Genomic DNA, 22,408 nt, shown 5'->3' with positions numbered 1-22,408 from the left:
GGCAAGAGCACGCCTGGGTTCTTCTAGGAAATTCAAAAAGGCCACTATTGGTGTTTTAGAGGGAACTAGAAGAAATAGGATTAATTAAGCCTCTGGTTAAACACTTACTTAATCTAGCGCTGGAAAGTCTAATTATGTGAGCCTTCAAATTCATCTGTGTGTGTGTGTGTATGAGAGAGAGACAGACAGACAGACACAGACACAGGCCGGCAGAGAAGAGTCAGAGAGAGAGACAGAGAGGGAGAGAGAAAGAGAGAGATTCTGTTTAGACCTTCTGTTGTTGAAACTAAATTTTAGAATTCTAAATTCTACAACACATGCAAGTTGTACTCATATTGAATTCTAATTGGAGATTTACTTTTTTCAGTGTGAGTTTGCATAAGTCACGCTTGTGGAAACTAATTGTTAAAAAAAAAAGATTTAACTAGAGAGGGGAAATAGAAGAGAGAAATAAAACAGATGGTAATGTTAAACTAGATGAGCTTTAAAATTTGTTTTTTGTTGGTTCGCCAATGAAGCCTTAAAAGGACTTACACAAAGAAGAGATAAAACATAAACTGCATCCTTCTATCTGTATTCCTGAACCGGTTGTAAAAGAAGAGAAACAAAAGACTGTGTACAAAGCTCTTGGGGCATTTTCTTTAATGGTATAACAAGCAGCAACCAACAATTCTGTCATAACATAAGGAAGCTATAAAGTATTTGGATAGACACAAACCAGAAATTGTGGTTCTAACTATGTGTATTAACTATTAAAAATAAAATAAAATTTACTAGTAAATCACTGAAAGTCTAAGGAAAAGAAATTCTGAGTCATTGCTCTGAGGCTGTGTAAATAGTAAGTAATTGCATAGCGCCTATATTTTTACTTTATAATGTGCATAATACCAATCAGATTTTTTAATTTAGTGGCTGTCATTTATTCATTTTTATAAACATGAAAATTACAGTAAGTTTTTTTGCTATGAACTCAATTTTTTCAATGATTTATTCATACATAGTGATTATTAGAAATCTGACTATCAATTGTAAAGTAACAATTTTTTATCATGAGGGCATTTATATTATTAATATTGAGAATGCAATTGACATTGTGAAAGTGCTTGATTAGAAATTCTTCATTACAATTTCAATGAGAAAGTTTACAATCTTTATGCCATTTCAATTAGAAAGAAATTGAATTGAAAATAGAGACATTTAACCCATGATGAAGAGCATGGCTTAGAATGAATAATGTTCTGACCTATGGGCTTTTTTACCCCTAATATTGTCCAGCATGTTGCATTTAATATAAACTTCCTAATCTTAAAGTCATTACGGGATATGCCTTATTCTTCATATTACTTCAATTAAATGAATAATCAAAATAAATAATTTTCTGATTATAATATTAGTCTAATCTCAATTGGAGTAAGCCACTGTCAAACTATTGGTTTATTACCTTTTAGCCTATATACACATCTGTATAATACAAATATCATCCAGATCCCACTGGCCATCAAAACTCTGATCAATCTTGGTCTTTCCTTACATCCGGGATTAACTCGGAGCCTCTCTGTGAATCCTCAAACCCTCTTCTCCACACTTCTCTCTGGTTCCCTGTTTCTCTGTCTCCGTGTGTATTAATTTGTCCCTGGACCACGCAGGTCACAGACCTCAGAAACTTCATGTTTCCATAAAAGTAATTCAAATATACCAGGGAAATCTCATGTTTATTAAAATTTATAAAGTCCTAAATGATTATGGAGATGGAAGACATCAGACGCTACATCACCTTGTACCATCTGATTCGCTTCCTCCCCTGAATGTTATCCTGCCTGATATACAACCTCTTCAGATGTCTGAGCACTCTGGGAGGATGATTGCTGTAGGAGCAGAACTGCCATGACTGTTGACCTTTCCCACAACCCAGAAAGATCATAAACAACATCTTATTTTGTTATGAGCAGCAGTTAATATCATATTATATATAACCAAGTTGTAGTTAGACTAATACAGCCAATTTTTACTAAACATTCTGATTTGAGTATTTTCCAAAAATCACGATACACTTCAAAATTATAGACTAAATTAGATGTATATTCTATTATATGGGTACGTTATAATTTTTAGCTATTTTTTGCTTAATTTGATTATTTTTATTCTAGAATAAGTAACAATATAGTGAATATTTCCTACATGTTTGATGTAATCTTGTTTTCTTCAGGTATTTCTAGATTTTGACTGATTATGGATTGAAAACCTTGGGTACATTCTACTAAATTGCCATGCATTGGGTTTATCTCAAGTCCTATTTTCCCTGTATACATGTGAGAACGCTGTCTCATTCTTCCATGTGGTATGGGAAGGATACCAAGGATCGTGAACAAAAGTCTTTTGACTTTTCTTGGGCTTGGAGAGAGAAAACAGGGCTAGGGGTGGAGAAGTAGTAAGTTGGTGTGCAGAAGAACTCTCAGCCAAGGCCCCTCCATAAGGAGGTCTCCCTGGAGGCTCCTGGGACTGTCCCAGCTGAGGCCCTCACACACCACAAAGAAACGGGCTTGGACTGGGAATAAAATGTATGTGAGCCTGGCCGAGGGGGGTTGGGGCATGGCCGAGTGTTGACTGTAACTCTTTCCAGGCAACTGTGGAGCACTGGCTGGGCACCCAGTCCAAGGTTGGCCACTTCGCCCACGAGGCCTGCCCGGGCAATGCCTCCTATCTAGATTACTCAGATTTGTTTTCCTTCTTTTCCTTACCAGTCTAAAAAAGTAAGTAAATGAAAGCATTCTTTATTAATATATGAATACAAGTATTTTAGTAATAAGTTGAATACAGAAATAGATAAAATGTCTCAAGACCAAGAAAGAGTTTTCTTAAGGATGCAATATTTACTCAGAATTCTAAATCAGTTACTATATTTTACCATATTAACACACTACAAAAAAAAAAAATGGTATGATCTTCTAACTACATTCAGACATTCAGAATAAGCAATTGACAAAACTCACCAACCATTCATGATACAAACTCAGTAAATTAGGAATCAAAGGGAACTTCTTCAATCTGATAGAGGCTATCTCCAAATATCTAAAGGTACAAGTGAAAGTCTGATTGCTTTCCCCCTACAATTGTCAAATGTATGCACAGTTCTCTTCACTTGTTATTAGAAATTCTTATCAACCTAATAAAGTATGTAAAAGAAGTAAAATATAAAGATAGGAAAAATAGCAGTAAGGGGTTTGATATACATATCTCATGGCTGTTCATTAAAAATCTATAAGTTAAAAGAAAATATAACTAACTAGGCCAATAGCATTCCTTTTTTGCTAATATTTTATCTAATGGAAGTCATTAAACTTAAATTAGAATTACCAAAAAAAAGAAAAAAAGAAAGAAAGCAGAGTCTGCAAGGTGATGAAAAGTTCAGTTAAATTTCTTAAAAGAAAAATTCAAATTGGAGTTAGAGTCAATAACATACAGATAATTGTTGAAGTGCTATCAAAGGTGAGACCTCCCAGGGAAAATCGGCGGTGGAGGAAGAAAAACATAAACATAAATGTCAGAGATAAATACTCAGAGACTATCCTGAAACAAAACAGGAACCAAAATCCAAAACATAAACAGGATAATATAAAATAAATTAAAACCGAAATGGGAGAGGCATTTCAACTAGACATTTTGCTACTCAGGAAAGGGTAGGTACATTGTAAAGGAAGAAGAAATGGTAATACATCCCTTATATTGAACATAGATATGTGTAGTGCTTGCAAGTATGAGTTCTGGAGTCGGAGTACTTTACAATATGCCTCATCCATCCCCATCGACATATGTGAACTTGAGGACATATTCAAAAGCTCAGTAGACATTTTATTTTTCTATAAAATGCAATGAGATTTACGTGAAGATCAAATGAGGTAATAACCATTATGATACACTATAATGCCAAATGTATTATAGGTGCTAAATATTATGATCTTATACTATGTATTCTTGTATAGTAACATTATTATATTTTAGGATGTTTGCAAAAGTACACGTATATATTTTTCCATGGTCCATTCCATAAGCTGGATTCACATTTTTTTCAAAATATTTTATTAAAATATTTTATAACCCAGAAAAGTAGAGAAAATAGTAAAATTAACAGCATGATCTTACCATCCTTATTCGCTAAAAGTTAATTAAAAAAAAATAAAGCATTACAGATACATTGGAAGTCCCGTCTGCCCCATTTCACTCCCCAAAATATATCCCTGTAAGTGTCTTTCTAGTAAAGCCAGTGTGTGTAAATAACTCTCATATAAGTGTTTACACTTTTGCTATAGACTATGCAATCATAGTAAATATGGATTTGTTTGTATTTCAAAATTTTAATTAATCATTATCATAATGTACATATATTTTTCAATAATATTTTAAAATTCAACATTATACTTTGATATTTATAAATATTACTACATGTTCACTATTTTAATTATTCTTTATAATCCCATGGTATGACTGTGCCAGGATAAATTGATCAATTTTCCTATCCATAGGCTTTAGTTTGATTCAGATTTGGAGTGAAATTTTTTGTACACATCTCTTTCAGTACAAACGTAATTTTTTTCTCCAATAGACCTACCTAAAAATGGAATTTCTGAGTTGTGGGATATGCCTTACCATGTGTAGAACACACACTCTGTAAAGTCATTTCGAAAACTACCCCCACTAATAATATATTTTATGCCCTAATAACTACCAGACAAATTGTATTTCCCACCTGCCTCAAGAGCTGAAGGCATTAGTAGCTATGGTTTTATATATACAGACACGTATCACCAGTACTCAATTAGTTATATACTTATTTTATAATAAATACACTGACTAGAACACTTAATAATGCCCTCCCAACATAATTATTATAAGTTAAAAACCTCTAGTACTAAACTTTATATAACTCATATTTAAATATACAGAAAAGGATATATTTCTCTGGCTTATATTAATAAAAGCATTTGAAATAGGGACTGACAGAAGCTGTTGCATTTTGAGGTGCTAAGTTACTTTGCCACGTACTAAATTACTTACTCTGAATCTTTCAATTATATTGAAACACCATCCTTCATTCAGCCAGTTGATGGTGAAAAGTCTGCAGTAGTCAATTACTTTCTCACATTTTTTTCCAGTAAATCCTGGAATACAACTGTAAATGCATCAGTGTAAGTAAAAAAACTTGCAATTTAAATATTTTCACAGAAGTCTATTAACAGGCTGCCCAAAATAATAATGCTTTGTTTAAATTACATACAACATTTATTATCACATTATGTTTTCCATCATTGATTTTGTCCATGCATACTTGTGTTTTTACAAAGAAGAAGTTTTATTTGTTTAGAGGGAATTTGAATAAACTACATCTTCATTGAATGGTCTTAATATTACCTTTTGGAGATGTAAGAGTAAAATCAACTTTGGCCTAAATGGATATTTAACAATAAAATATACGTTTTAGAAAACTATTGGAATAAATGAAAGCATTATTGAAATGTGGAAAAAATGGCAAATGGGGTTTCTAAAGTTTAGTAGAGCTACTCTATACTGATGATATGCTCTCAGGAGTTGACAATGACACGCAGGAATTTTAGACATAGCGTAAAGAATTACAGTGGACAGTGTATGGTCATAGTTGGGCCAATTATAAGGTTTTGTTTGTTTCTTTGTTAGTTGTCATAGTTACCTTTTTTATAAAGCAATCTTGTAGTGTCAATGCCTGACAACAAGGTTTTTTGAGTGTAATCTAAGTGCCTGACATCAAGCTTTGGACTGCCATGGCATCCATGTCACACATCCATCTGGAATAAGCATATTGCCAGCTGTGTGATGCCTACTCGGGCCTAGACGAGAAGCCCAGCCTCACGTACCCTGGAGCTCCCCTTTTAGAGACCCCTGAGTGACCCAGGTAACTGACCTCTTGAGTGACCCCACCTTCCCACCTTACCCTTCCTGCTCCCTGATTCTCACTGTTAGGGTTTAAATTCACCAATAACGAGCGACCCCACCCTCAACCCCAGTAAGGTAGAGCCCCAGGACCGCCTCTCTCTCTCTCTGTGTCTTTCTCTCTTCCCCCTTGTCACAGGGCTGTCGGTGCTGGTGCCCTTTACCCTCCAGGCACTGTGAGTATTATCAGGACTTTTCTTTTAAGTTCCCTGATGGTTGCTGCTGAGATGTGTCTTGCAGTCATAACAAGACCCACAAGGGCCACCCCAGCCAGAACGTTGGTTCTCATTGGGGAAATGTCCTTGGGGGCGGCCACAGGTAGTGCAGACTGAGGGCCCCAGGCATTCCTAGCCAATGGCATCACTATCTAAAGACTGAGACAGACAAGAAATAAATCTGGATTCCAGTCCACTGCAGTGCATTAGCTGCAATCAATAAGGTGCTAAAGAACACCCAGTGGTGTTCAGGCTTTCTTTGACTTCACTCTCATTAATTCATGAGAAATATTCCAGTCTTTTAAATCACATTTAGTAAACTTCTGTTATCAAGTGAATTGGGCACCAAATCAAATGATAATGTGTCTCTCTAAAGTACACACTAGAGAATTATGACCAAAAATTATACTTGTTAAAACGATGTTGTTACAAGCTGAGTTAATAATAAAATGAATTGTACCATATAGTCATTATTTTACATTTATTAAGTACACTGTATAATTTCATAAAAGAACCAAAGGCCATATTGACACAGTCCAACCAAAATAGCATCAGTAAAACACTTCAGTAGTTCACCTTTCCTGCTGTTTGAGGCTCAGCTTTGCACTCTCACCTTAAGAATTAAATCATACCTTCATCCATCAGGAATAACCATGCATTTTTTTTTAACATCTACAATGTGCCAGCCACTAGGTTAATTATTTTCACAAATTTATTATTTTCTAATTCAATTTTCATAATTATTGCATGATATTAATTATTACCACCATGATATAAATGAGGAAACATATTCAAATAACTTAAGTAAGTTGCTTTGGTCATATGACTAGTTTTAGAGCTGTTATTAAAGTATGATTTAACTTTAAATGTTTTGTACTCTTCTACTCCACTGATGAAACCTGTGAAGATATGCTTACCTTGCTTCTTTTATCCTGAGGAACTAACCAGAGATCCAGAAATCATTCCAAGTACCACTTTGTTATGAAAGGTATCATGTTCACCTTTTCCTAATCAGGATGTGGATGGCAGAAAGAGGGAAGCAACAAAATATCCTAAAATTGTGATGAGTTATGGCTATCATGTTTTAATTTTCCTTTTGAGTGGGAATGAATTAAATTGGCCAAGACTAGCTATCAATACACTCACTTGTATTTGTATTATTTTGGAGTATGGTTTTAAAAGATGAGAGCCAGGGCTATGAATTAAATGAGGAACTAATATTCAATCATTAATAAGACCAGGTTGACAGACTGCTAGATGAAGATTAGGTAACAGAATCTCTGAGAAAGATGTTTCTAAACAATCCAGGGCTTATTGATCATGAAAAATTGGCCCAAAATGTTAACACTATCATTACAAACCAAGAAGGAAGCCCCAAAACACCATCTGTGACCCTTGGCCCAGGGAGGTTTACCCCAAAGGCAGAGGAAACCCACAATGAGAAAGTCTTCCTGTTGAGTTTCAGGTAATCAACCATCATGTGCCTCCACTCCCCCCACCCCTCCCACCCCCACGGCTTGAAATCTAAGAGAAACTCCAGAATCTCTTTCACAAGGAAAATGACATCCTCATAACTCAGCCTGAGGTCAGGGAAATAAAAGACTTAAATAGCATTAAATAGTTGGAATACATGATACGATGATCAGAGAGTGCAAACATTTAAATCAAGGTTTGTAGGGTGTGCAGTTAACAGTTCACAATGAAAAATAAGACATGACCATGGGAAATGGGTCAAGATTAGATGGAGGAGGAAAAAAATATATAAAATAATCGTCAAAGGATTTAAGCAACCAGGTGGGTGGATTCCCAAGATGGATGCTGAAGTCATCAAGAAAGATGATAATAGTTGTAGAGAAAAGGACACAAGCCAGATGCTAGAGCCATAGTGGGGGATGGACAGGACCTGAGAGAAGAGGAGATGCTTGAAAGGAGACTGGGAACAGAGAAACAGGGAGAGAATGATCTACGGAATAGCTATGTGCTAAAAATAGATAGGCTTTTGAGGGGAAAGAAAACTGGTCTGGATATATACCCAGTTCCTCAACAGATGTATGCAGGTTGTGGGTGAATGGATAGAGCCACCGAAGAAGACTCCAGGTTTCAGCCAGAAAAAGAAAGGAAGGTATATAAAGAGAGTGTGGTGTTGGAGAATTTGCGGCTGACAAATGAGATCCCGAGGGCACAGCAGAGAATATTGGATATTGAAGTGTTAGAGGCTGTACAGAGCAGTGTGGGGCTAAGATCGATTTGATCAGGTATGAGCTGGAAGACTTGGAGGTTACAGGATGCTAATTCAACCTTTATGTACATAGCTCTGTACTAACTTCTGTCATTATGTTTTATTAGTTATTATTCACAGGAAAATTAATAGGTTCAGGACTAAGAGAAGAAATTATACATATATTCTCAAAATGAAGCACATAGGGGGCCAGATTTAAGGATGACTTTTGTCAACTATAAAAGTCCCTGAAAATATAAAATTATATGAATAGGGCAGAAGGTCCTCTTGATGAAGAAATGTCAACAATGTCCCAGATACCTTCAGTTGGAATAGAGCTTGTAACTATAATCTGAAATTTTAACACTGTGTTTAAACTTTAACAAACTTTTTTACCATGTTAAATTTCAGAATGATTTATTCAAAAGGGAAGGTTAGCCTTATAAATATGGCTATTGATTTCAAGGAAAGAAAAATGTAGCAACCTAGCTTTCGAGATAATTAACTCCAAGAGATTGAGGTTCCCTGTTAGTTCGGAATTATTGGGTGACCAAGTTCCTCATCCAAATGTGTGATTGCTATTTTTAAAAGGATTTTTCAAAATTAACGTGAAAATATAACTTTATTATTTGTTGAAAGGAAACATGTTGACATATATATTTCTGTGTTACAATGTTCTATTTCAAAGTCACAGTGCATGCTTAGTTAGGTTTACTTGTGGCAGACACTGAAAAGCCTTACCCAACCCATGGCTGATGTGGAGAGACATCATACAGACTAATGAAATGCTGAAACTGATGTGAGAAATAAAGAAAGTATGTTAATACACTGAATTGGCACTTAAGCAGCACAAGCTATAAATGCAACTCTGAATAGGAAACAAGAAAAAAAAATAAGCTGAGGGAATAAAATAGAACATTATTATCCCATGAAATATCTTAGAATTTGAGTGGAGAAAATAAAAAGTTTAGAAAGCAAAAATATGTATATATAACATAATTTCTGATTTTTTAAAGACATAGTACTTATCATTATCTAGTTTATGGTGTCTTTTACAAAGATAACTCTCAATAAATATTTTTTAAACAATTGATTTTCAGGTTGGAAAAAAAAAATTGATGTAAGAGAAAGACACTAGCTGGTTGCATTACTCTCTATTTCCTGATTCGTGTTTCTTCATTTTATTCTGAATATTCAGAACGCAATCACCTTTACATTAGACAATATTAGAGTCACTGCATTCAGTAAATATTAAAATAGGTAAGTGTGTGTGTCTCTGCGTGTGTACTCATGTTTGTGTGTGATTGTGTGATTGTTTGTGATGGCAGTATCAGAACGGTGGGTCCTGACACTCTTCAAAGCCCTCGTGTGGTCTGGTGGTACAAGCACTCCCATCCCTGGTGTGTAGTGGAGAATGCAGAGTACTGCTCTCTCCAGTTGTGATGCCCTGCCCTCCACTGCCCTGCACCTTCAGCCCCCAGCCTCCAGCAGAGAGCTAATCAGGACCTGGAAGGCCTCACTGGAGCTGTGCTGGGCAGTGCCCTGGACATCACCTCTCACATAGGGAAAGGGGGCCCCAGAGACTGCAGCTTCAACACTGCCTTTGGAGGAGCTTCCGGGCTGTCCACTGAGCTCCTGATAAGCCCTCACACCCTTAACTCCTTGCCAACGCTCGCAATTGCCCCACTAGGATCTAACTTCAAGGCCATCAAGGTGAACCTCTTATCACCATTTACCATGGACATCTCAAGAAGCCAGAGGATGCTCAGGAGGTAATTTTATTTCCTCTCTCATCTGATCATAGTAATTTAGACCTAGTCCATACGTTCAAGTAGAGAAACTGATAGCATCATCACCTTTCTGTTCTCTCTTCATTTTACTCCTTTCCAACCCCACACTTTTTCCCCCCAGATTCATAATAAAAAAGTAAAAGCTTGGGTTGAGATGTGTGGATGAAGTAGGGGAAAAGGTGTAGGAGGATTTTCTGCATTGATGCTGTTTGAACTCAGCTCAGCATCTCTGGAGAATTTTGTAGAAATGCACATTTGCATTCCCCACCCCAGACTGACTGAATTGGAAACTCTAGGGGCAGGGAAAAACGATCTGTGTTTTAAACAGCCCTTCAGGAGTTTCTAACGCAGCTAAAGTCTGGTACAGCTAGTGTGAGAATCACTGTTCCAGAAACACATACCTTCTAAGATAACAATGCACAGATAAATTTTTAACTAAAGGCATTTAAGTCAAAGAGTGTTTGATTTTCTCATTATTTTCAGTGATTCCCTTAATCTCCTTTGAGAAAAGAAAAATCGTTTTCAAGACTATTTTTTTCATTGTTTCAACTTCATGTTTTATTAGTTTATATTGATCATATGACCTTTACTTCATGTGAGTCAGAGTTAGCAACTTTTTTGCACTATCTTTGGTGAGTTTGGGGGTGGGAGAAACTGGGGGCTGGAAACTGTTTTGTGTTCCCCACATTCTTACTGATTTCTGAGGCTTGGGTTTTCACTCATCATTGAGATTAGTCTGTGTTATTTCTGCCCTGTGAAGAAGTTTTATTTTTACTCTCCTGTCACTTTTCTTATCTTTCAGACTCTTTTAATCGGTAGTCTAATTTAATCAATAGAGGGGACAATGTTTTTAATTAAGTAGATTCAAGAGGAGCGAGCACAATGTATATTGTGCTCAATGTAAATTTTTAAAGAATGTGGGCGATCTCAACAATTAGAATGCATACAGTGGCTCATATTAATGTAATGAGCAAGTTTACTTCAAAGTTGTTGCAACTAATTACCTATTTGACATATTTCATCTATCCTAGGGAAACCTAACTTGAATTTCTATAACTTTCATCCTATCTAAAATATGCTTTACAAAGCATTCAAGATCAAACTCCATCATTTTAAAATTAAATATATTAATAATATAACAGTAAACTGAGGGATGACAACAATGCCTCTAGTTATCTAGTTTTCCCTTTGATGATAAAGTTTAAAACAAAGACTTCTAGACAACTAGAGTAATGCTAATAATAAAAACCAATAAAAGCATCATACTTGATAAAAAAATAAAGATATATGAATGCATATTTACTTACATTTATATAATGCTATCCATATTTTTAAAGTTGATCACTTTTCTAAGTAGACTCACAAATATACGAGTCCTATAAGGCTCAGAACTAGAAATTATAAATTAAAAAGCCAATATTGTTAAAAGGATAATAGCTGGATCTATAGGTAGTTAATATAAGATTGAATGCATCCACAGATTTGACTTGATGGGTTGGATGTTCTAAGATCTTGATATATTGAGGAGGTTTTTCTTCATTTGCTTTTGAAAATGTCAAATTTTAAAAGCTTAGTACGTTTTTTAACTTTGCATTTAGATTTTTTTTTTTGAAATTGATGAAAATAGTGTACACTTTACATCTACAATGCACATGCATCTGTGATATACGTGCAGGGTTTTTTTTCAGTGTGCTTTTAAGGTTTTCCTGTACCACAGCTTTTATTTTTTTATTTTATTTATTTATTTTTTTATTCAAACAGAAAGTCACAAAAATTATAATCATCCTCATCAGTTCACTCAGTCCCTACCACAGCTTTTAATTTTCTGTTTTTATGGCTATTCTAAAACTTCTGAGCTTGTTTACTGCCCTTCAGTAATGCCTAACAGAACTTTCTTTAAGCAGATAAAAGTCTAGCAAGATAGGGCTTCCCTGGTGGCGCAGTGGTTAAGATTCCGCCTGCCAATGCAGGGGACATGGGTTCGCGCCCCGGTCCGGGAGGATCCCACATGCCACAGAGCGGCTAGGCCCGTGAGCCACAACTGCTGAGCCTGCGCGTCTGGAGCCTGTGCTCCGCAACGGGAGAGGCCGCGACAGTGAGAGGCCCGCGCACCGCGATGAAGAGTGGCCCCCGCTTGCCGCAACTAGAGAAAGCCCTCGCACAGAAACAAAGACCCACCACAGCCTAAATAAATAAATAAATTTAAATTAAAAAGTCTAGCAAGATAAAAGTCAAGCAAGTGTGAAGAGTACAAATTGCACTTCTTGATGGTGCGAGAAAGTAACTATAAAGCTATTTAAAATGGTCTAAAGTGATAGGCCCAGATAACTAAGTCACTTCTGTCATTTACAAATCGGTAATTTTTAGCAAGTCTTTATTTAAATAAGGCACTGTTTGCTAAAACTTTGCCTAAAGATCCTAAAGGAAAGCTCTCAGCTGAGGTCTGTGAATTGCAGGAAGAGACAATGGGTCTATACTTTCAAACAATAATAGCAAAGTTGTGTGTGTACAGTATAAATAATACTGTGGGCACTTACATTATTTCTTCCTTCTAGATCTTCAAATATTATCCAGCTATCCTAAACATCTTCATTACAAAACAGAATAGATGTTTTAGGATGGTATGCCCAAATTATGATTAAGAATTGCTCCAATATTTATTTAAAACCAGTGCCACAACATTTAAACATTTCATAAAAAAACACATTAAGATTTTTCTACTTTAACTGGAAATAAAATATTATAAGCCATTAAAATTTTTTAAGCTTAAAACAGAATATTGTTTTATTTTTGTCCACAGGATTTAAAATTCATATATTTTTGTTTAAAAATAGGAAGTTAATTATACCTGCAATGATATTCTTTCTCATATTTCATACTTGTGGCATTAATCTTGCAAGGACAAGACTCCAGTGGTGTTTGAAGTTGCTTACAAAACTTGACTGTACATATTGGTGAAAACATGCACATGATATCCTAGAAAAGATTAAAAAGTATTTTTTACAAAAAAAAAAAAAATCCGTATATCTCAAAGATAATGAAAGGATTCTTACATGGGGAGAGATGAAAATTATTTTCATAAGCAGGTAGTAGAAGTTCTCACTCAGTGCAACAATGTGGAAGATTCTATTTTCCAAAACATCCCAACATTGTTTCCCATGTCACACACTCTTCCTACTACTTTATTTCAACTTTCCCCTAATTGAGAATTGGGGCTATATTTACCCCCTTGAGTGTAAGCAAGCTGTGACTATGGGGAAAGGATGCTCTGTGACTTTCAAGGCTAGGTTTAAAAAGGCCATACAGAGTCTGGTTATCTGGGAGTACTGGGAACCCAGCCACCATACTGTGAGGACGCACAAGCCACACAGAGGAGTTTTATTTAGGATTATGGCTGATAGTTCCAGTTGAGGATGTGGTTGACAACCAGCATTGACCCCTGGACATGTAAGTGGGGAAATCTTTAAGGTATGAATATTAATTCATATTATGAATTCAAATATGAATCTTACCAAAATGAAAGATTGTCATTTGTGGGAACTACTAAATTATTTCCTAGTCTTATTTATTTAAATATTAAATGAAATGTTAAAATACAATAATATAAAATAATCAAATAATAAAGAAAATATTTTTAAATAACTAAAAATGAAAAGTTTACAAAATTACATTGTTCATAAAGGAAAGTTCTGACAGAATAACAAAAAATAAAATTGAAGAGTATTTTTGAGATCGGAGTTTCTATTTAAAATGGGAACAATGAAAATAAGCAAGTTAAATACATTTTCTGGTGTTCCTGAGTTTGAAAATTGCAATATGTTAATTAGAAGTTTAATTATTTGTACTTTTCAAACAGCTTAGTACTGGTAAAATATATTTTAAAGCCACTCCCTTATATGTTAGATTCAGACTTACCTTTGGAATATCAATGCAGTCAGTACCATTCTGACATGGTTTTGGTGAACACTCATTGACATTGGTTTCACAGTTTTGATTGAGAAATCCTTCTGTGCATTCCAAAATGTAAGCTGAGCTTTTATTTTGACTAATTTCTCCTTTCCAACAATACTGAGAAACACAATGTTCCATTGACTCCTCACAGAATGGACCTTAAAAGATGACACACACACAGAAAGAAAATATGAACATAGGCATGTACAAAAACTTCATATAGAAAAAGTCTCTAGAGTTCATGAAATCTTAAACACGTTTATCATGGTATAATTTACATATCATAGAATTCACCCAGTGCAAATCTATAAATCAATAATTTTTGCAAATGTATATAGCTATTGGACCGTCAGCACTACCCCGTTTCAGCACATCTCCATTACCAGAAAAGAGCTTTTTTATGGTCACTCTTTGTCCCCAAATCCAGCCCCAGGCAGCCATTAATCTTTCTATCTCTACAGATTTGCTTTTTCTGGGCATTTCATATAAATAGAGTGGTACAATACATTGTCTTTTGTGATTGGCTTCTTTCCTTAGAATAAAATATTTGAGGATTTTTCATGCATGCATCACTACTTTTACTCTTTATTGCCAAAGAGCAATTCAAAATATATATAATATTTTGTTTATTCATTCACAAGTTGGTAAACATTTCAGTTGTTTCTACTTTTTAACATTTTTGTTGAGATATAATTGACACATAACATTGTTAGTCTCAGGTGTACAGCATAATGATTAAATGTATCTATATATTGTGAGATCATCATCACAATAGGTCTAGTTAACATTCATCACCCCACACAGTTACTGTTTTGTTTTTTTTTTTTCTCGTGATGAGAACTTTTAAGATCTACTCTCTTAGCAACTAACTTTTATGAGCAATTAATTCACTCACAAGTATTTGAGTGGATATATACTTTAGTAGCTCTTGCACAGATTCCTGACAGTGAAATTGCTGATGTGTAAATTTATGTGTAACTTTTTAAGAAACTGCCAAACTGTTTTGCAAGGTAGCTGTGCCATTTTTCAGTCACACCATCAATCTGTGAGAGTTCCTGTTTCTCACATTCTTGCCAACATTTTATATTGTCCATTTTCTTTATTATAGTTCTTCTAGTGGTTGTGAAATAGTATCTCAATTCAATTTGCATTTTCATAAGAATAAAGATTTTGAGTATCTTCTCATATGTTTATTAACCATTTGTATGTCTTCCTTAATGAAATTTACCTTCATATATAGAGAATATTTTAAATTGTGTTATTTGTTTCCTTATTATTGAGTAGTGAGTGTTCTTTTCATATTCTGAATACAATTCTGTTATGATATATGTGACTTGCAAATATTTTCTCCTTGTGTTGCCTTGACCTTTCATTTTCTCAGTTAGTGACTTTTGGATAGGAAAAGATTTATTTATTTAATTAACTCTAAATTATCAAATTTGTCTTTCACTTTATTAAGTCCAACTTGTAACTTTTATATATCATGGTTTTTTAATAATATATAAAAAGTCTGTCTAACCAATAGTCTAAAGATTTTCTCTTATGATTTATTAGACGTTATTATCAATTTAGTTCATTTAGATCTCTGATCCATTTGATTTTTTGCATGATGTGAGATAAGGATATTTTATTTCATATATATGAATAACATGTTATTTTATATATATATGATTTTTTACATGTTGATATATAATTGTCCAGGCAACATTTTTTTGAGAAGACTGTTCTTTATCCATTTAATTGCCTTTTTCACTATTGTGGAAAAACAAGTGATCATAAACATGAGTTCACTTCTGGACTCTCAATTCCTTCTCATAAGCCTATATACTTGTCCATATGCAATAACACACTGCCTGGATCAATGCAGATTGATAGTAAGTTTTGAAATTTGGCCATCATCAAACTTTTTCCTTTTTTTAAAAATTTTCAGTCCATATAAAGTTTTGTATAAGCTAGTCAATTTCTTCAGAAAAGCCTCCTGGGATATTGACAGGGATCTCAATGAATCAATAGGTTAAACTGGGAAGAATTAACATCTCAAAAATATGGCGTTCCAGTCAATGAATATGCAATATCTCTCCATTTGTTTAGATATTCTTTCATCTCTCTCCCAATATTCGGTAGTTTTCAGTTAAAATCTTGTATTTAATTAATTAAATTTATACCTAAGCATTTTATTCTTTTGATACTATTATAAAGGGAAATGTTTTTTTAATTTAATTTTTGAAATTTTGTTGCTAGTATATCAAAATACAATTAACTTTTGCATTTTACCTTGTATCCTGCAAGCTTTATAAACTCAGTTGCAAGTCTGGTAGTTCTTTTTTTGCATTTCTTAGTATTTTCTACATAAGAGATTATGACTTCTGTTAATAAAGGTAGTTTTACTTCTTCCTTTTTAATCTGTATGTTTTTCTATCTTTTTTCTCCCTATCCAAGTCTGCAACATCCTGTACAACATTGCCTAGATGGTGAAAGTGGATATCTCTGTGCTGTTCTCGTTCTTAGGGGAAAATCTGCCACCACCACTTCATTAGGATGATATTAACTGGACAATTGTCATAGATGCTTTTTATCAGGCCGAGAGAGTTTTGTTCTTTTTCTAAGCTGTTTTAGAGTTTTTATAATGAATGTGTGTTGGATTTTGTCAAATGGTTTTTGTCCTGGTTTTATGTGGTTTTGTCCTTCATTCTAGTAACATTAATTTATTTTTAGATGTTAAACTAGTCTTGCATCCTTGGAGAAAATTCTACTTTTTTAGAGTACATGCTTTTTGTGTTTCTGGATTTGTTGTGCTCATATTTTGTTGGGGATTTTCAATGTATATTCATAAGTGGTTCTCTTACTTGTTTTTTGCTTGGTTTTGGTATAAAGGTAATATTGGCCTCATAAGATGTGTTCAAAAGTCTCCCCTTTCCTTCTATTTTTTGAACATTTCATAAGGATTATGATTAAATATTTAGCAAGTCTGTATCAATTTTCTATTTCTTCTTAAGACAATTTTTGTAATTTGTGTCTTTCCAGAAATTTGTCCGTTTCATTTAAATAGTCTAATTTCTTGGCATAATGGAGTCCATGGTATTTCCTTATAATCCTTTTAATTTTGAATGACCATTATCTATGTCCCCACTTTAAATTCTGGTTTTGTTAATTTGTGTCTTCCTTGTTTATTTCTTGGTCAGTCCGACTAAAGATATGTCAGTTTTCTTTTTCTCAAAAACCAATGTTTTGTTTCATCAGTTTTTCTTATCAGTTTTAACAATTTTTCCCTAATATTACCACTTCCTTTCTTTTGTGTGTTTTGGGTTCAGTTTCTCTTCTTTCTCTAGTTATTTAAGGTAGAAACTTAGAATATTGATTTAAGACCTTTTTCTTTTTTAATGTAGGAATTTAGAATGTTAAAATTACCTGTAAACCTTGTTTTAACTATGTTTCATAAATTTTGATATGCTGTGTATGTTTGTATTCAATTGTAATTTTTTCTTTGACTCGGGTTATTTTAGAAATTTGTTTAATTTCCAAATATTTGAAGTTTTCTCAGAATTTTTCTGCTGTCAATTTCTCATTTAATTCTGTTACGTTTGGAGAGTGTGTTATCATATAATTTTAATTCCTTCAGATTTATTGAGGCTGGTTTTGTGGCCATGATCATTTGTTTATATAATGCCTATCAACAGCAGAGCTGAGTACTCGAATGTTTGGCACTGGATGCAACGTGAGAGTGGGCACTTCCTGAAAGTCTGTGCCCTAAGAAAGGCACTTGCCTGCCTCTAGTCCCCACCCTGAGATCATGCAAAAAGAACAAATAAAGTACTGATGTTAAGGTCCAAAGCTGGTAGTTCCACTGCAGCTTCCATGAGACCGGAATCAACGTCTGTTTCGTTGCTGAACTGAGGTGTTTGTCGGATTCTGTTTAGCACGTTGCCATTAGACACCTGCTACTGGTAATAAAAAGTACCCACGGTACTGGCCTGACATCCTTGCTGTATCTGTTAAATCCTGGATTTCAAAAGCACAATTTACTCTTTTACTCCTTTTTGGGTAATGAATTGGTCTTTGGACAATTCATACTTGCTGGGGAGAGCTGAAAAGTACTTCCTACTAAAAAGGCACACATGGCCTCCAGACATTATCTACTGAAGTTTAATAAAAAACATATTTGTACTTCAGGTTCACAAACCTTGTCAACCAATCACTATATAACCGAAGACCAACAGTATACAACAGGTTTACTAAAAAATCTTCATATAAAACACATTCATTATTATGTGAACAAGAGCATCAAGAAACATTTAGCTACAGAGAACTAAGTTACTTAGCAAGAGCATACAAACCAAAAACAAAAAAAACCAAACAAACAAAAAACACACTTAGAAGAAGATATGCTGTTAATTGATTTGAAGTTTGAATTGTGTGTCAAATTCTAAAATATAAAGGCATAATAGCAGTATAAAATGTTGAGTGACCACACCACTGGCATTATTATATTAAAATAACCCAACTTCTATTTTGAGCACATGAAGAAGAATGAACATGCATTTCTCAGTGCTGTGATATATTAACATATTATCCTATTAAATATTTGTAAGACATAACATTTAATTATATTTAAGACATCAGTGTTAATTGGCTCCATAGTAAGAAACTGGTTGAATGACCCTACCTCATATTGATGTAATGCTTGGCATTTCCATAGCACTTATATCCATACGATTTGATAAAATCCTTAAAGACAAACTTGGAATTTATAAAAGGCCATTATTATCCAGTTTTATAGTTGAATTTTTTTAAGTGTAAAACTAATTTTGCTAGAGGTTGAGCAACTTGCAACACGTCACACAGTTGGTTAATTAATGGCACATTAATAGTAAAAATATATGAATTCCATGTAACCCTATTATAATTCACCACAACACATGCCCACTAGATCAGTTCTGTAAAAAAGGGTAGAAGACTCATATATTACTTCATTATTAGCATTAGTCCAATATCCCCAATCTAGGATGCATAATATGTAAAATATAAAAAAGACATAAAAATAAATAAAACATTTCTTTGGCTTCTTGTACAAACAAACAAAATTTTCCCAATTTATAAATATATCTCTGTGGATATTTGTAGTGGCAGTTTCCAAGGTAATCCACGGGATAAAGTAGTGAACAGTGAAATGTGCATTTTTCAGCACTTATTTTGAAATAATTCACATAAAGTTGCAAAGATAGTACCAAGAAGTCTTGGGTACAGATACATCTTATAGAACTATAATATAGTATCAAAACTAGCAAATCAACATTAGTACAATGTGTGGTTATGGTTCTATGTCATTTATCACATGTGTAGATTCAGGTAACCACCACCACCTTCAACGTACAGAACTATTTCATCACCACAAAGATTTCCCTTATGCTGCTCCTTCATAGTCTCACTTGCCCCTATTTGCCCTGCTATTTTTAGCTACTGGCAACCATTAATTTTTTCTCCATCTCTATAGTTTTGTCATTTCAATCATATTATGTAAGTAGAGCCATACAACATGTGGCTTTTTGAAATTGGCTTTTATTTTTCCACTTATAATGCCCTTCAGAGACTCTTAGTTCTATGGACTTAGCTCTCCCATTGGAAATTTAAAACAAACAGTTATACAAAGTTGGTGTGAAGTAGCAGAGGATGAGGGCACAGAACCAAAGTGGGCAGAAGTGACCCACGAGATACTGAGGAAGTAGTTAGCAGCCAGATTGCCAGCTGACATCTCGCTAAAGACAGCCACGATTTTTGGAACTATGTGGTGGAGACAGTAAAGCTCATCTGTTCTTCCAAAGGCTTCGAAGCCATCTTTATATGCCATACATGTTCTAGCCAATGAAATCCTAATAGAAATTCTGGGTGTTCGGTCCAGGTCAAAGCCTTTCCATCTCTCATCCTTTTTGCTCTAGCCACTTGGAAGCCACATGTTCCATTTGGTGACTCTAAAATATTCCAGAAGCTTGGATTCCAGAGTCACTACTTGGGAAAGGTCTACCCTGCAGAGGCAATGGATTTCCAATGACTTTGCATGAGAAAATCATTGGGTTAAGGTGTATTTGTTGAGTTAATGTAATCTAGCCTAACATGACAACTACAGAATATTTTACCAAAACTGAGATTTTGCCATTATGGGAACTTAAAACTTGTGGTATTGGTTTAATGAGTGGTGGGCAGCAAGGAAATGTGAAAGGCTGAAAAGGTGATGACCAACGTTACAAAGTATCACCTGACGTAATTTGAGAGGACTTGAAATGCCTGCTTATTCAACAGCTATAGCAGAAGAAGTTGGAAAACACAAACTTAGTAGAATGATTCAGTTGCTATTAACTGCTTTTGATAAGATAATAAATGAAATAAATACACTAGAGACTATCTGCACGCAAATAAAAGAATGAAAATATCGGGGAGCAATATTAAGAATAAAAATGAACTATGACTATGTGTGGGCATGGTTTGGTACAGCCTAGAATATATTGGTTCTCTTTCTATTTCTTCAATGTATAAAAGTGTTTGCATGAGTCCCTATGTGAAAATAACCCCCTTTATAGCAAAATATGGAGCATTAAAAAAAAAAACCTGTTCAATGTAAAAATAATTACTGGAGGGTAAATGCAAAAGTGGGTGATGCATTTTTTCATTTTAGACTTAGCAAAATACTTATACAGCCATGCACATATAACACACATAACACAAATAATTTAAACTAAGACATTAAGCAGCAATCTTATTAAATCAATCTAAGTAAATTTTACTTTAATGGAGATCATAATGGGGTTTCTATAAAGCAAACTATCTCCACTATCCTAATAAGGTGCATAGATCCATAAAACTCACAATAAATGGAAGATCATTTTAGATTGCAATGTTTTATCACGATTTCAGTAAGTTCTTTTGGTCAGTCCTCTTATGAAGTGTCAAAAGTTTCTAAAGCAGTTCTGTATAAAATAATGCACAGCAGTTAGTTGAACATTTTAGTCATGTAAATTGATTTTAGTCTACTTTCATGTAAGAATGAAGCTATTATACTCTAAGGATAGGCAAGAAAACTGAAGAAAGACAGCTAACTTGTTGACTCCTGTTTATTACAGCTTTAAGACTTTGTCAAGATGAAGAACTGCTTCAAAATAAGAAAGGATATTTGATGCAAATATTTAATATTCATCCATGTTAAAAGTCATTGTGTAAAAGGTTGATATTTAGGTGTTTCAGATAAATGAAAAGAACTATTTAAGTTATTAATTTTATGCATGCTTTAGCAAATACCATTTAAGTACTCTTACTCTCATGTTATTAGTTCAGTTTCAACCATGCATGGCATGAAATTTTAACAGTTAAACATATTAATTATAAGTTCCTAAAGTGTGGCTCTCACTACTCTGCTGTTCTACTCAGATTCCAAGGATTGAACCCACAACCTATTGCAAGGAGCTGAATACTTAATATTTTCCTTTACAGCAAATATCTGCATTAATTTTGACTAAAAAGCCAGACAGTAATTATTTTAGACTTTGAGGGTCATAACATCTCTTGAACCACTGAATTCTGCTGTTCTATCATGGAAGCAGCTATAGACTATATGCAAATGCCTGAGAATGACTGTGTTCTTTTGCTTTAATTTCTTTGATAAAAATGGACAGTTCTTTAAAGCACTTTATTAATATTAATTTAGCAATTTTATAGTGTAGACTTGGTCATTATCTCATTATTGTACACTGAATGTTTATGCCCCCCAAAGTCATATGTTGAAACACATTAATTAAGTTAATTAATTCATTAATTTAATTCATTTTAATTGATTAAATCCATTTAATTCATTTTAATTTAAATTAACTTAAATTAAATTTTAATTAATTCATTTAATTCATTTTCTATAGAGAAACTATCTTTCCAATTAGAGAACTGCTTTTGAGCAACAAAAAATTGATATTAATAAAAAGTAAAGGAAAGAATATCTGTCACTAATTCTAAAAGTGTCTACCTCAAGATCACAATTAGTGTATCTCCAATTAGGTAGGAGAGTAAAGCCTTTATAAATCTAATTTCATTTTCATGTTTAATCAAAGCCTTAAAGATTTGAACAGAGATCTGTTTAATCTCTGAATGAATGCACCTCAACACGCAAATAACAGACAAACTTAGACGTTTCTCTGAGAAACTGAGAAAGCAGAGAAATGAAATTACACATGTGAAGAGTCAGTATTTCAAAAGGAGAGTTAAAAAATAGGGCAATCACCAGTCTCTGGAGCAGA

At 34.0% G+C, this 22,408-nt stretch overlaps 1 protein-coding gene across 2 annotated transcripts in view; it reads right to left on the bottom strand.

Moving 5' to 3' along the window:
* EYS (eyes shut homolog) overlaps nucleotides 1-22,408 on the bottom strand; it is a 1,775,980-nt gene that overhangs the window by 1,661,892 nt on the left and 91,680 nt on the right. For both annotated transcript variants that reach the window (XM_057527983.1, XM_057527984.1), the window contains exons 3-5: nucleotides 14,100-14,293; nucleotides 13,033-13,160; nucleotides 5,053-5,167 (exon numbers count right to left, since the gene is read on the bottom strand). In XM_057527983.1, the coding sequence (XP_057383966.1) occupies nucleotides 5,053-5,167; nucleotides 13,033-13,160; nucleotides 14,100-14,293 (437 nt within the window). The remainder of the gene's footprint in view (nucleotides 1-5,052; nucleotides 5,168-13,032; nucleotides 13,161-14,099; nucleotides 14,294-22,408) is intronic.

The sequence above is a fragment of the Balaenoptera acutorostrata genome, chromosome 14, assembly GCF_949987535.1.
Source record: "Balaenoptera acutorostrata chromosome 14, mBalAcu1.1, whole genome shotgun sequence".
Classification (NCBI taxonomy): Eukaryota; Metazoa; Chordata; class Mammalia; order Artiodactyla; family Balaenopteridae; genus Balaenoptera; species Balaenoptera acutorostrata.
The sequence above is the reverse complement of the archived record's forward strand: the minus strand, read 5'-3'. Positions and strand labels throughout refer to the sequence as shown.